This window comes from Rhinoderma darwinii (assembly GCF_050947455.1).
Source record: "Rhinoderma darwinii isolate aRhiDar2 chromosome 1 unlocalized genomic scaffold, aRhiDar2.hap1 SUPER_1_unloc_21, whole genome shotgun sequence".
In the NCBI taxonomy this organism is placed as follows: domain Eukaryota; kingdom Metazoa; phylum Chordata; class Amphibia; order Anura; family Rhinodermatidae; genus Rhinoderma; species Rhinoderma darwinii.
The window spans coordinates 502,563-515,513 of NW_027461658.1; the positions used below are offsets into that span (position 1 = coordinate 502,563).

A 12,951-nucleotide genomic window follows, 5' to 3' on the forward strand; every position below is an offset into this window, starting at 1 on the left:
TTAAGGGGTTAAATGAGACACGTTCCTCCTGGATCCTGTCTAAGGCTGGAATCACACAGGTTTTTTTTAGGCAAATTAAAAAGTGTATGAAAAGAATTGGGAAATATAAATGAAGGACTTTTCTTTCCGGCTGGATCCACTTCTGGCTTTGAGATGCAGTTGGATGCTACAGAAACAACCCACTTAGATGTATGGAACTATTTACAGTTTCAGAAATTTATACTAGAAATCTGCCACAAGTGAATCTACCCTGAGGGTAAGAACAGACGGAAAGGCAACCACAACATAGCCACATAGGTGGCGAATGGACACGCGATTTAGCCGGTAAATTATTCAATTAGATAGTTACTTTGTTAGTGTTTTTTTCTTCTATTCCATCACCTTCATCTTTTTATGCTGTTTTAATGAAAGTCAAATATAAAATGTCCATATATGTTAAAAACAAAAACGTTTACATTGTCCTTACGGTCACTCTGGATTCTCCTTCAGTGTGGGGGAATTTATGAATACAGTAATAAGAAGCGAGATTCATGGTGGCAATTCAGCTTCTCTGCTTTGTAAGTAAACCAGGCACTTCTTTTCTTCTTTATATCCACAGTACTTTTTCTTCATAGATTCCGGTCACAGTTGAGCACAGGTAAATATAATTTGGGTGTTTGGCAGATCCAGGCTAATTCCAGCCAAAAAATAAACAAACACTCTTATTGGCTGTTTAACCCGTTACTGAACGCCAATACGCCTTTTCACTATCCCTGCTCGAACGGGTCAGATCGATATCAGTTTAACCCCCTCAGATACGTCACCCAAAAAGCGAGCACCGTATCCGAGTGTTTTTGGAGAGAGGGAGGGAGCTCCCTCTCCCACCCCACCAGCACCCTGCGCATGATAGCAGAGTGACGGTGTCTTCTATATCAGCCGGGGGGCCCAATAAAGGCCCCGAGGTCTGCCTGTAGCGTATACCTGAAAAAAATTAAAAAAACACCTTTTCCCCATACAAAATGTTTTATTATTAAAAGGACAAAACAAAAAAAGTTCAAAAGCTACATATATTTGGTATTGCCGCGTCCATAACGACCCCAACTATAAAGTTATTACATTATTTAACCCACACAGTGAACGTCATAAAAAAATATAATAAAAAAAACATGCAAAAATCCGTTTTCTATGAATCCTGCCTTAAAAAAAAATTTGATAAAAAGTGATCAAAAAGTCGCATGTACTCCAAAATGGTGCCGATAAAAACTACAAGTCTTCCCGCAAAAAAAAAGCCATCGCTCTTCAAATATGGAGACACAAGCACAAATAATTTTAAAAAAATAAAAATAAATTGTTTTTTACTGTGTAAACATAGTAAAACCTACAAAATCGATATAAATTTGGTATTGTTGCCATCATAACAACCCGCTGAATAAAGTTATTGTGTTATTTATACCACACGATAAATGGCGTAAATTTAGGATGCAAAAAAGTGTGGCGGAATTGTTTTTTTTGATTCCCCCCAAAAATGCTTTTTTAGAAAAGTTATTCAATAAAATTCCATGTACCCCAAAATGGCGCTGTTACAAAATACAACTTGTCCTTACAAAAGACAAGATCTAATACAGCTATGTCGACTAAAACAAAAAAGTTATAGCTGTTTGAATGAGACGATGGAAAAAACGTAATAAATAGCTTGGTCATTAAGGCCTAAAATAGGCGGGTCACTAAGGGGTTAAAGTCTGTGAATAATTTGATGTGTTTCAAATATTTTTTTTTTATCTTATAGCATTTCCCACATTCTAAACGAGATTATGGTTTCTACTTCATGTGAATTCTCTGCAAAGTTCCAAAATGTAAATTTATTTTAAAAAACAAATATCTTCCACATATAGATCATCAAAATGGCTTCTCCCCTGTATGGTTTCTCCGATGAGCCCTCAGCTTTGCTTTAGTAGTAAAACATTTCCCACATTCTGAACACTACTATAATTTCTCTCCTGTGTGACTTCTCTTATGTATAACAAGACTTGATTTATCTGTAAGACATTTCCCACATTCTGGACATGAATATGGCTTCTCTCCTGTGTGACTTCTCTCATGTCTAACAAGATACGATTTATTTGTAAAACATTTCCCACATTCTGAACATGAATATGGCTTCTCTCCTGTGTGACTTCTCTCATGTATAACAAGATACGATTTATTTGTAAAACATTTCCCACATTCTGAACATGAATATGGCTTCTCTCCTGTGTGACTTCTCTTATGTACAATGAGACCTGATATATCTGTAAAACATTTCCCACATTCTGGACATGAATATGGCTTCTCTCCCGTGTGACTTCTCTTATGTATAACAAGATGTGATTTATTTGTAAAACATTTCCCACATTCTGAACATGAATATGGCTTCTCTCCTGTGTGAATTCTCTTATGTTTAACAACATAGGATTTTTTTATAAAACATTTCCCACATTCTGAACATGAATACAGCTTCTCACCTCTGTGAATTTTCTCATGTGTAACAAGAGCTGATTTATTTGTAAAACATTTCCCACATTCTGAACATGAATATGGCTTCTCTCCTGTGTGACTTCTCTCATGTCTAACAAGATGAGATTTATTTGTAAAACATTTCCCACATTCTGAACATGAATACGGCTTCTCACCTGTGTGACTTCTCTCATGTATAACAAGATGTGATTTATTTGTAAAACATTTCCCACATTCTGAACATGAATATGGCTTCTCCCCTGTGTGAATTCTCTCATGTCTAACAAGATTTGATTTCAATTTAAAACTTTTCCCACATTCTGCACATGAATACGGCTTCTCACCTGTGTGACTTCTCTCATGTATAACAAGATGTGATTTATGTGTAAAACATTTCCCACTTTCTGAACATGAATATGGCTTATCTCCTGTATGAAGTCTCTCATGTATAACAAGATTTGATTTATCTGTAAAACATTTCGCACATTCTGGACATGAATATGGCTTCTCTCCTGTGTGACTTCTCTCGTGTCTAACAAGATTTGATTTAAATGTAAAACATGTCCCACATTCTGCACATGAATACGGATTCTCTCCTGTGTGAATTCTTCTGTTTGTTAAAAGACCTGAGATTTTTTTGAACGGTTTACTACATTGAAACCTTTTACCCCCTTTCTGGGCTGTACTTGTGGTAACAATCTGTGATTGGGTAGAAGGTTCCTCATTATTAGTGAAATTATATGATAGGTCTTTACTGTGAAGTCCTGGATGTATATTAAGGGTAATGAGGTTTTCTCCTGAAGAGCGCTGGATGATATCTTCATCTTCTACTTTATAATTTAGCAATAACGTGAAGTTTCCCTCAGAGTTCTTACTGGGATTTTCTGTTAGGATTGAAAAAACAAACTGTGATTTTGTTTCACAATAAAAAAGTTGACAAATTTATAACATTTGTATTAGGCTGGAAACACACATGCCGTGTTTTGAGCCAAAGTCAGAAGTGTATCAAGCAGGAAGAAGTTTAAGCCAAGCCTTTTGACTCCATTCCAGCCGTATAACAATCCATGACAGTCCAGGATTCTGGTCTACACTCAGTTCTCCACTATTAATTTATTACATAAAGCTCGACATAATAAAATAATTTTTGGGAAAAAGCAGAACCTTGTCTGGTAATGAAGCCTGTTCTCTGCTAACACATTTGGACTTTTAAATACTAATAAGGCATACACAATCTTAACTTAATATTGTTACAGTCTAATATTGCCCACAGTCTACATTTAACAAGATAATGTGTCATGAGACAAATCACAGGATGAATTCATGGACATGATAATGAGGTCTGCATATCCAAATGGCTGAACAGTCACCAAATCTCAATTTTATAGATCATCTTTGGGATGTAGTGGAATAGACAGAGTGAAGTTAATAATCAGAATCTGTAATACAGGTTTCAAGTACATAGTAATATCATTCCACTAAGAATTCAGGCTGTTGTAAGGGGAAAGAGTGTCCTATCAAGTACTGATAATGTGAACCTAATGAAATGAAGTGGCCTCATTCAAGTTTTAGTCATGTGACAACTTAATAGCAAATTGTCGTTCTATTTCTCTCCAACCTATATGTATTTGGTCTTGTTTTTCTCAAAACATATAGGGCTTCGACGTTGTGTAATACAATAAGTGATATATTTAACTGTGATGGAGTGGGAGAGTCGGAGAGGAGAAAACTCAGCAGGATGTTTTAAAATGTCCTTGCAGAGATAGGTGTGGACCACCAGGACATTTATAATCTATGGGCAGTCAGCAACTGGTTAAAATAGGTGCTTTCTAATAATCATGGATATATTTTTTAATCCAATATAAAAACCACATCTTTAAACCCACTTTGAAAACTTCTTAAAGACCTTTAAAGCGTACCTAATTTTAAGACGACTTTTCAGAATAATCTGTTATATGTGTGTACAGGAGGAATAACACTATTTCTGGCCATTACATGACTTGTATATGGCATTCTTTTAGCAGTTTTCCCTCTGCAGGCTCGATCTATAATTCTCAGTTTTCCCTGAGGTAGTGGGTGTAGCTTAACTGCCATCATGTCTTCTATACACTGCACACAGAGCAGAGAGCCACCCTGGTCTACTATCTCTCTGTAGCACACCCTCAGAAGCTGCAGCAGCATGGAGCACATCATACAGCAGTAAGGAGCAGTGTAGTGGAAAATCCAGCACAGAGGTGACATATAACTCTTACCAGAGGCCTATGTCAACTCTCTCTGCTTCTGCTCCCCCTCTCCTGTTCAAAGTCCTTTATTGACAACAGCATCTGTGTCTATGTGCTCCTGCTCCCTCATTCTGCTTCCCCTTCCTTTCCCATAGACTTCTATAAGCAGCAGCGTCTGTGTGTCTCTCACCTAGTGGCACTAACTTCACATAAAATTTTCATGGATAAAACAGCTAAACTATAACAGTAAGTGAATTACAAAGTTGATATATATCAGGAATACTATTAGATACCACAAGTTGTTTGAAAAGTTAGGGTCCATTTAAAGAAAACATGTTCCAAAAAGTGTATAGTAGATTACAGTGGAGATCTGATTGCTTGATATTGCAGCCTAAGGTTGTACTACGGAAATATCCTGAAGACAACATGCCCCCTTGTGACATGTGTGCAGATTTGTTATGGGGACCTTGTGTGTTTTCTAATAGCTCCTCAATTATTGTCCCAGGCTCATATTAAATATAGAACTATAATGAGGATCTTTCTTCTCAGCGGTTATTATTACAAGATTTGTAATGGAAGAACCAAATAAATAACAAAAGTATAAAGGAAATGACCAAAATGTATGTGTTTTTTCATTTCGATTGACTCTTAAAATGATGTTTAACCAGTTGAGGACTGCCCACTGTGTACGTATGCTGCAGGTTTAAGTTTGCTGCCTGAGTGATTGAGCAGCTAAATGTCGCGTGCCCGGTCGTCAGAGACAGCCAGGGACCCTGAAAAGAAGACAAAAATTGTTTTTTACCACTTGTCTTCTCTGCACTCATGTACACAACGCTCAATGAGCGCTGCGGCCTCTTTTGATCCCGGTGGTCATGTGACTAGTCACATGAGCGCCGAGATGCCGGTAGTAGGCGGCTGCTGCTGTATCTAACTAGACCCAGCACAGCCCTATCAGTGACAATAGTCACTATAACAGGGTTGATCTCCCCTGCTGTAAAGCGCCAGTTACAGAGGAAAAGTATAGTGTAAAAAAATAAAATGAAATAATAAAAGTTCCCCAAATGTCTTTTCTGATGGAAAGGCCATAAAAATAAAAGTTAAAAAATAAACAAAAATGAAGAAAAAATGACACATAAACCCCTACCCTAACGCATTGTCACCTACATGTACGTAAAAAGCGTTAAGGGGAAGTATGGAGCGCGCTCACGGGCAGAGCACGCTCCATACTCAACGGGTGTCGGCTGTGTAATACAGCCGACACCTTACTGCAACGGGTAGAATCCAAGATCAGTTGATTTCGCCCGTTTAGCCCCTTAGATGCCGCAGTCAATTGCGACTGCAGCATCTAAGGCATTAGAAAAAGGGTCCGGCCAGCTCAAAAACCTCATCGGTCTTCCCGAAACGTGATTGCACGAAGCTGATGGTTGTCATGGCAGCCTGGGGGCCTAATGAAGGCGCCCAGGTCTGCCATTTCTGTACTCCCACTAAGTCCTGCCAGATGCCTGTAAGAATAAATGATATACTGCTATACATTATCGTTGCAGTATACAGAGCAAGTGATCGCTAGTTCAAGTTCCCTGGAGGGGGGCTAATGAAAAAACAAAAAAAACAAAAAAAAAACTGTAAAAAATAAAACTAAAAGTTACAAAAGACCAAAACCTTTTCCCACCTGTTCTCTAAAGTAATGTTAACAAAAATGAAAATTAACATAACTGGTATTACCACATCCATAAAAATGTAATCTATTACAATCTAATGTTATTTAACCCGCACGGTGAACGCAGTACGAAGAATAAAAAAATGTAATTAAAGACGCCATAATTGTTGTTTTTTTGTCACCCCAAGAAATCTAATAGAAAGTGAAAAAAAATTCACATGTATCCCAGAATGGTATTAATAAAAACTATCGCCCCACAAAAAATAAGCAATCACACCATCCAATCAAGCACATTTTTTCCAATAAGATGTAGTTTTATCTCGAAATTGTTCATTTTCTTTACAAATAAAGGAGAAAAAGCACCCCAACATTTATAAGGAAAATTCTCCAGAGTACGGAAATACCCAATATGTGCTCATAAACTGCTCAGAAGGGAAGGAGCACAGATTTTGATGGATTAGTTTCCTAGCCCCATGTTGCATTTGCAAAACACCTTTGGGACCAAAACAGTGGAAACACCCTAAAAGTGACCCCATTTTGGAAACGACACCGCTTAAGACATTTATCAGAGGTTAGGGATGTCACGATACCTGAATTTGGACTTCGATACCGATACCAAAACGATACTTTGCCAAGAGTAATTAAAAAAATAAAAAATTCTTCCATTTTCTGTTGTGAGGCATGAGGTGTTATTGAATTTTGAATGTGCCTCACATTAATAGTAATTAACCCCATCATGTTTCGCAGTCATAATTGGTTAATATGTGAGGTACATGATGGGGTTAATTACTAGTAATGTGAGGCACATGGAGGTTAAATTCATCACACCTCGTGCCCCACAATAAGTGAAAGAAAGCAGTTTTTATTTTATTTTTTTACAGCGTACACATAATAAATGACGGAATTTTTTTTTGCGGAGGTTATTACGGCCGCGCTAATACCGAATATGTGTATTTTATGTATTGAGACTTAGTTGAATGTTTATTGTAAAAATAATGTATGTATTTTTTTTAATTTAATATTACTTTATGTTTTTACTTTATTTTTTAAACTTTAATGTACTGGCATATATCTATATGCCAGTACATTAGCCTGTGTACGGATAGTACACAGGCAGTTGTTAGGGCATACTGAGGTATGTCCTAACAACAGGAAATATGGTAAGATAGCCCTGGGGTCCTTCAATGGACCCTGGGCTGTCTGCCTATATATGGTATGTCCCTCAATCTCGTCACAGGAATTCCCTGTGACGCGATCCAAAGTGCATCCCCCCTGCTCATTTTTCCCTGAATGCTGCAGTCAGCTTTGATTGCAGCATTCAGGTGAATAACGGTGCAGATCAGAGGTTTCTCTGATCTCCGCCGGCGGGGCTGTGTAATACAGCATTGCCCCGCTCCTGACATTAAACGCATGTGCGGTCAGCATGAAGTGATGCGGCAGGCGCTGCACTAATGAGCGACGGTGCAGGCACTCAAGATAGAACATAGGGGTGTTTTGCAGTGCGCCCGCCATGTTCGGTCTTCATTGACGGCAATCATTAGTACAGCGCCGGCAGCATCACATCATCCTGACGGCGCGCAGAGCTTAGTATCGAAATACACGAAATAACGGTATCGAACCGTTTGGGGATGAACAGTATCGAAGTTTCGATGCATCGTGCATCCCTATTAGGGGTGTAGAGCATTTTGACCCCGCAGGTGTTTTCCTGAAATGAATGTGCTCCGGATGGTAAAAAGTGAAAATTGCAATTGTTCCACAGATATGCCATTTCAGAGTCCAATATGTTGTGCCCAGCTTGTGCCACTAGAGAAACACACCCCAAAAATTGTTAAAAGGTTCTCCTGGTTATAGCAATACCATATATGTGGTAGTAAACTGCTGTTTGGGCACACTGTAGGGCTCAGTATTGAGGCAGCGTCTTTTGGCGCCTGGATTTGGCTTGGTAGTAGTATGGTATATGTAATATGTGAGGATTACATCAGGGTATATGTAATCTATGCCGAGTACATCAGGGTATATGTAATCTGTGCAGAGTACATAAGGGCATATGTAAACCGTGTGGAGTACATCAGGGTATATGTAATCTGTGAGGAGTACATCAGGATATATGTAATCTGTGAGGAGTACATCAGGGTATATGTAATCTGTGTGAAGTACATCAGGATATATGTAATCTGTGAGGAGTACATCAGGTATATGTAATATGTGAGGAGTACATCAGGGTATATGTAATATGTGCGGAGTACATCAGGGTATATGTAATATGTGAGGAGTACATCAGGGTATATGTAATATGTGTGGAGTACATCAGGGTATATGTAATATGTGTGGAGTACATCAGGATATATGTAATATGTGAGGAGTACATCAGGGTATATGTAATATGTGCGGAGTACATCAGGATATATGTAATATGTGAGGAGTACATCAGGGTATATGTGATATGTGAGGAGTACATCAGGGTATATGTAATCTGTGAGGAGTACATCAGGTATATGTAATATTTGAGGAATACATCAGGATATATGTAAATTGAGAGGAGTACATCAGGGTATATGTAATATGTGAGGAGTACATCAGGATATATGTAAATTAAGAGGAGTACATCAGGGTATATGTAATCTGTGAGGAGTACATCAGGATATATGTAAATTGAGAGGAGTACATCAGGGTATATGTAATATGTGAGGAGTACATCAGGATATATGTAATCTGTGAGGAGTACATCAGGGTATATGTAATATGTGAGGAGTACATCAGGGTATATGTAATCTGTGCGGGGTACATCAGGATATATGTAAATTGAGAGGAGTACATCAGAGTATATGTAATATGTGAGGAGTACATCAGGGTATATGTAATCTGTGAGGAGTACATCAGGATATATGTAAATTGAGAGGAGTACATCAGGGTATATGTAATATGTGAGGAGTACATCAGGGTATATGTAATATGTGAGGAGTACATCAGGATATATGTAATATGTGAGGAGTACATCAGGGTATATGTAATATGTGCGGAGTACATCAGGATATATGTAATCTGTGAGGAGTACATCAGGATATATGTAATCTGTGAGGAGTACATCAGGGTATATGTAATCTGAGGAGTACATCAGGATATATGTAAACTGTGAGGAGTACATCAGGGTATATGTAATCTGTGAGGAGTACATCAGGGTATATGTAATATGTGAGGAGTACATCAGGGTATATGTAATCTGTGAGGAGTACATCAGGGTATATGTAATCTGTGAGGAGTACATCAGGTTATATGTAATATGTGAGGAGTACATCAGGGTATATGTAATCTGTGAGGAGTACATCAGGATATATGTAATCTGTGCGGAGTACATCAGGATATATGTAATATGTGAGGAGTACATCAGGGTATATGTAATACGTGAGGAGTACATCAGGATATATGTAATATGTGAGGAGTACATCAGGGTATATGTAATATGTGAGGAGTACATCAGGGTATATGTAATCTGTGAGGAGTACATCAGGGTATATGTAATACGTGAGGAGTACATCGGGGCATATGTAATACGTGAGGAGTACATCAGGGTATATGTAATCTGTGAGGAGTACATCAGGATATATGTAATCTGCGTGAAGTACATCAGGGTATATGTAATACGTGAGGAGTACATCAGGATATATGTAATATGTGAGGAGTACATCAGGGTATATGTAATATGTGAGGAGTACATCAGGGTATATGTAATCTGTGAGGAGTAAATCAGGGTATATGTAATACGTGAGGAGTACATCAGGGTATATGTAATATGTGAGGAGTACATCAGGGTATATGTAATATGGGTGGAGTACATCAGGGTATATGTAATATGTGAGGAGCACATCAGGATATATGTAATCTGTGAGGAGTACATCAGGGTATATGTGATATGTGAGGAGTACATCAGGTATATGTAATCTGTGAGGAGTACATCAGGATATATGTAATCTGTGAGGAGTACATCAGGGTATATGTAATCTGTGCGGGGTACATCAGGGTATATGTAATCTGTGAGGAGTACATCAGGATATATGTAATATGTGAGGAGTACATCAGGATATATGTAATCTGTGAGGAGTACATCAGGGTATATGTAATATGTGAGGAGTACATCAGGATATATGTAATCTGTGAGGAGTACATCAGGGTATATGTAATATGTGAGGAGTACATCAGGGTATATGTAATCTGTGAGGAGTACATCAGGGTATATGTAATCTGTGAGGAGTACATCAGGATACATGTAATATGTGAGGAGTACATCAGGATATATATATAATCTGTGCAGAGTACATCAGGGTATATATAAACTGTGTGGAGTACATCAGGGTATAACAAGAGGGTATAATAATGGGGTAAATAATACAATTATCCATAGATGTGGGTTACGCTGTGATGCAATCCTTTATGCACAGGCCGGTGTCGCACTGATAAATGGTGTCCTTACTTATCCCCCTCTGCGTAGTTTGGGGAATTTTGCTGGGAAAGTGTTGTCCTGGTAGAATACGGGCGCCCTCGCTTCCAGCAGATATGTTTGGGCCCTTCTCTTTGTGGTTCCCAAATATTAGAGCCCTGATAATCTCCTCCTGAAACAGAAGGAAAGTTCCCATCGGACCGGTTCATCTGCATATTTTTTCATCTTCGACTAATGGGAGCCATATCTTTATTTTTTCATAGGACGTAGTGGTTTGGGGGCTTTTTATTAATATCATTGAGGGGTACATGCAACTTTTTAAACACATTTTATTTGTGTGTGCACTGTTCTGTATAAATCACGTTACCTTTATCCTGCGGGTTATTTTTATTTTATTTTGTTGATTGAGCAGAGTAAAGGCTTATTTTTCGTGGGCGAGCTGTAGTTTTTATTGGCACATACGACTTTTTGATCACTTTTTATTACATTATTTTTTAGCGCTAAAGTGACCAAAAAAGAGAGATTCTGGCGGTTTCACGTTTTTTTTTTTTACGGTGTTCACCATGTGATTTAAATAATGTTACATTGTAATAATTCAGACTTTTTACGGATGCGATGATACCAATTTTGTTTATTTTTTACAATACTTTAAAAGGAAAAGTGGGAAAAGTTTTTTTTTATTTTTGTACACCACTAAAAAAAAATGTACTATTTTTAACACTTTTTATTAGTCCCTGCTGCCCCTCCCAAAATCTGACACTAAGCCTAGTGCATGACCGGATCCATAGATCACCTTGTAGAGAACTTCTATGTGCAGTCACAGCTCCCTCAGGTCCTGCACTATGTATAACACATTGTCTGACGTGTTACTTTAATGTAGAACTAAGGAGGAACCTCACCTTAACAAACCTCCCAATTCACTTTCTAATATCATTATTACTGACCTGTGGTAACACCTCCTGGAATTTCCTCCTCCACTTCACTCTTACACGGTTGATCGCCCCTCACCCGCTCTTCTTCTGCTTCATGCTCGGCTTTACTATTAGTCAGATCTTCCCCCTGATTTCACATATGTAACAATTCAGTACAATACAGCAGAGAGTGCGAAGAATCTAACAGATCAACATAACAAACCACCAAAATCTATGACCCCATGACCAAAAAGCTCCACAACCCCTATATAGATCTGATATAGGGCTCAGCTTCATCTACCTGATGATTCTCTGGGACATTGTGATTTTCCTCTAGACAGTCCTGGGAATACAGAGGACTGTGACATGTCTCTGGTGGATTTCTCCTACTGGATCCATCTGTAGGAAACACGCAGTGGCGGAATAGATTATTTACATGGGATGATATGAGAGTAGTATCTAGGTGACCCTCAAAACAGGTTTGTCTTTACAACGAATGAAAGTCCCCCCCCTCTTACACTGCTGATCAGCCATTACATCCGTCTCCTCTTGTGCTTCATCTGTAACTTCAACCTTAATATGAATCAGATCTTCACCCTAAACAGACAAAAAAGAAAAAATTTTAAATGAACTTGGGTTCAATGACTTTATAGCAGAGTTGTAGTTTGGTTCTCCAGCACACGGGGCAAAGATTCAGTTTGCCCCCCCCAACATCTCTTTCTACCTCGCCATCTTTGCTTTCTCTACCAATCAATGAGGTGTCATTTTTATAAGTAACTCGAGTATTTTACATCGTACATTTTACAAGCGATATAAATTCTAGAAGGGAGTTACCAGAACCATAAATGAAAATAGAATAATTTAAAGAGGTCAGTGCCGGACTACAACAGATTGTATAACGGAGGCTAACGAGACTACATGGTGACATAATGAACAGCCTTCTCTCGTAGATAGTGTCACCCACCCCTGTAGTTACAAGGTTCGGATAGACTTAGGTAATGGTGTGGGTGCATTAGTAGGGGGCTAACCCGATCCAATAGAGAAAAAGTACTATGCACACCAATATGGAGTTATTTATCCAAACAAATAATTTATTTATTTATAGCCAGTGACAGTGCGACGTTTCGGTCAATACCATGACCTTCCTCAGGCACTATAGAACTAACAAAATTTATATAAGTATAGATTCCGTAATAAGTGGTACAGAATGTCATCAGTAACAATAAAATCAATTATGTACAGATCACAGATGTATAT

The 12,951-nt window shown here is 38.3% G+C and overlaps 1 protein-coding gene across 1 annotated transcript; it reads right to left on the bottom strand.

Annotated features, from left to right (window-relative positions):
- Positions 1-1,330: 1,330 nt before the first annotated feature.
- LOC142670917 (uncharacterized) lies at positions 1,331-12,245 on the bottom strand. Its single transcript, XM_075847130.1, has 4 exons — positions 12,213-12,245; positions 11,996-12,093; positions 11,728-11,842; positions 1,331-3,356 (listed from the first exon to the last, which is right to left on the bottom strand). Exons 1-4 carry the CDS (start codon positions 12,226-12,228, stop codon positions 1,963-1,965), a joined length of 1,623 nt encoding a protein of 540 aa, XP_075703245.1. The 5' UTR covers positions 12,229-12,245; the 3' UTR covers positions 1,331-1,962.
- Between the last annotated feature and the right edge of the window lie 706 nt (positions 12,246-12,951).

Coding starts and splice junctions, on each gene's coding strand:
- LOC142670917 (XM_075847130.1), bottom strand. Junction 11,843..11,995: donor ATGTCCCAGAGAATCATCAG/GTAGATGAAGCT, acceptor ATGTGAAATCAG/GGGGAAGATCTGACTAATAG. Junction 3,357..11,727: donor TCCAGGAGGTGTTACCACAG/GTCAGTAATAAT, acceptor CAATCCTAACAG/AAAATCCCAGTAAGAACTCT.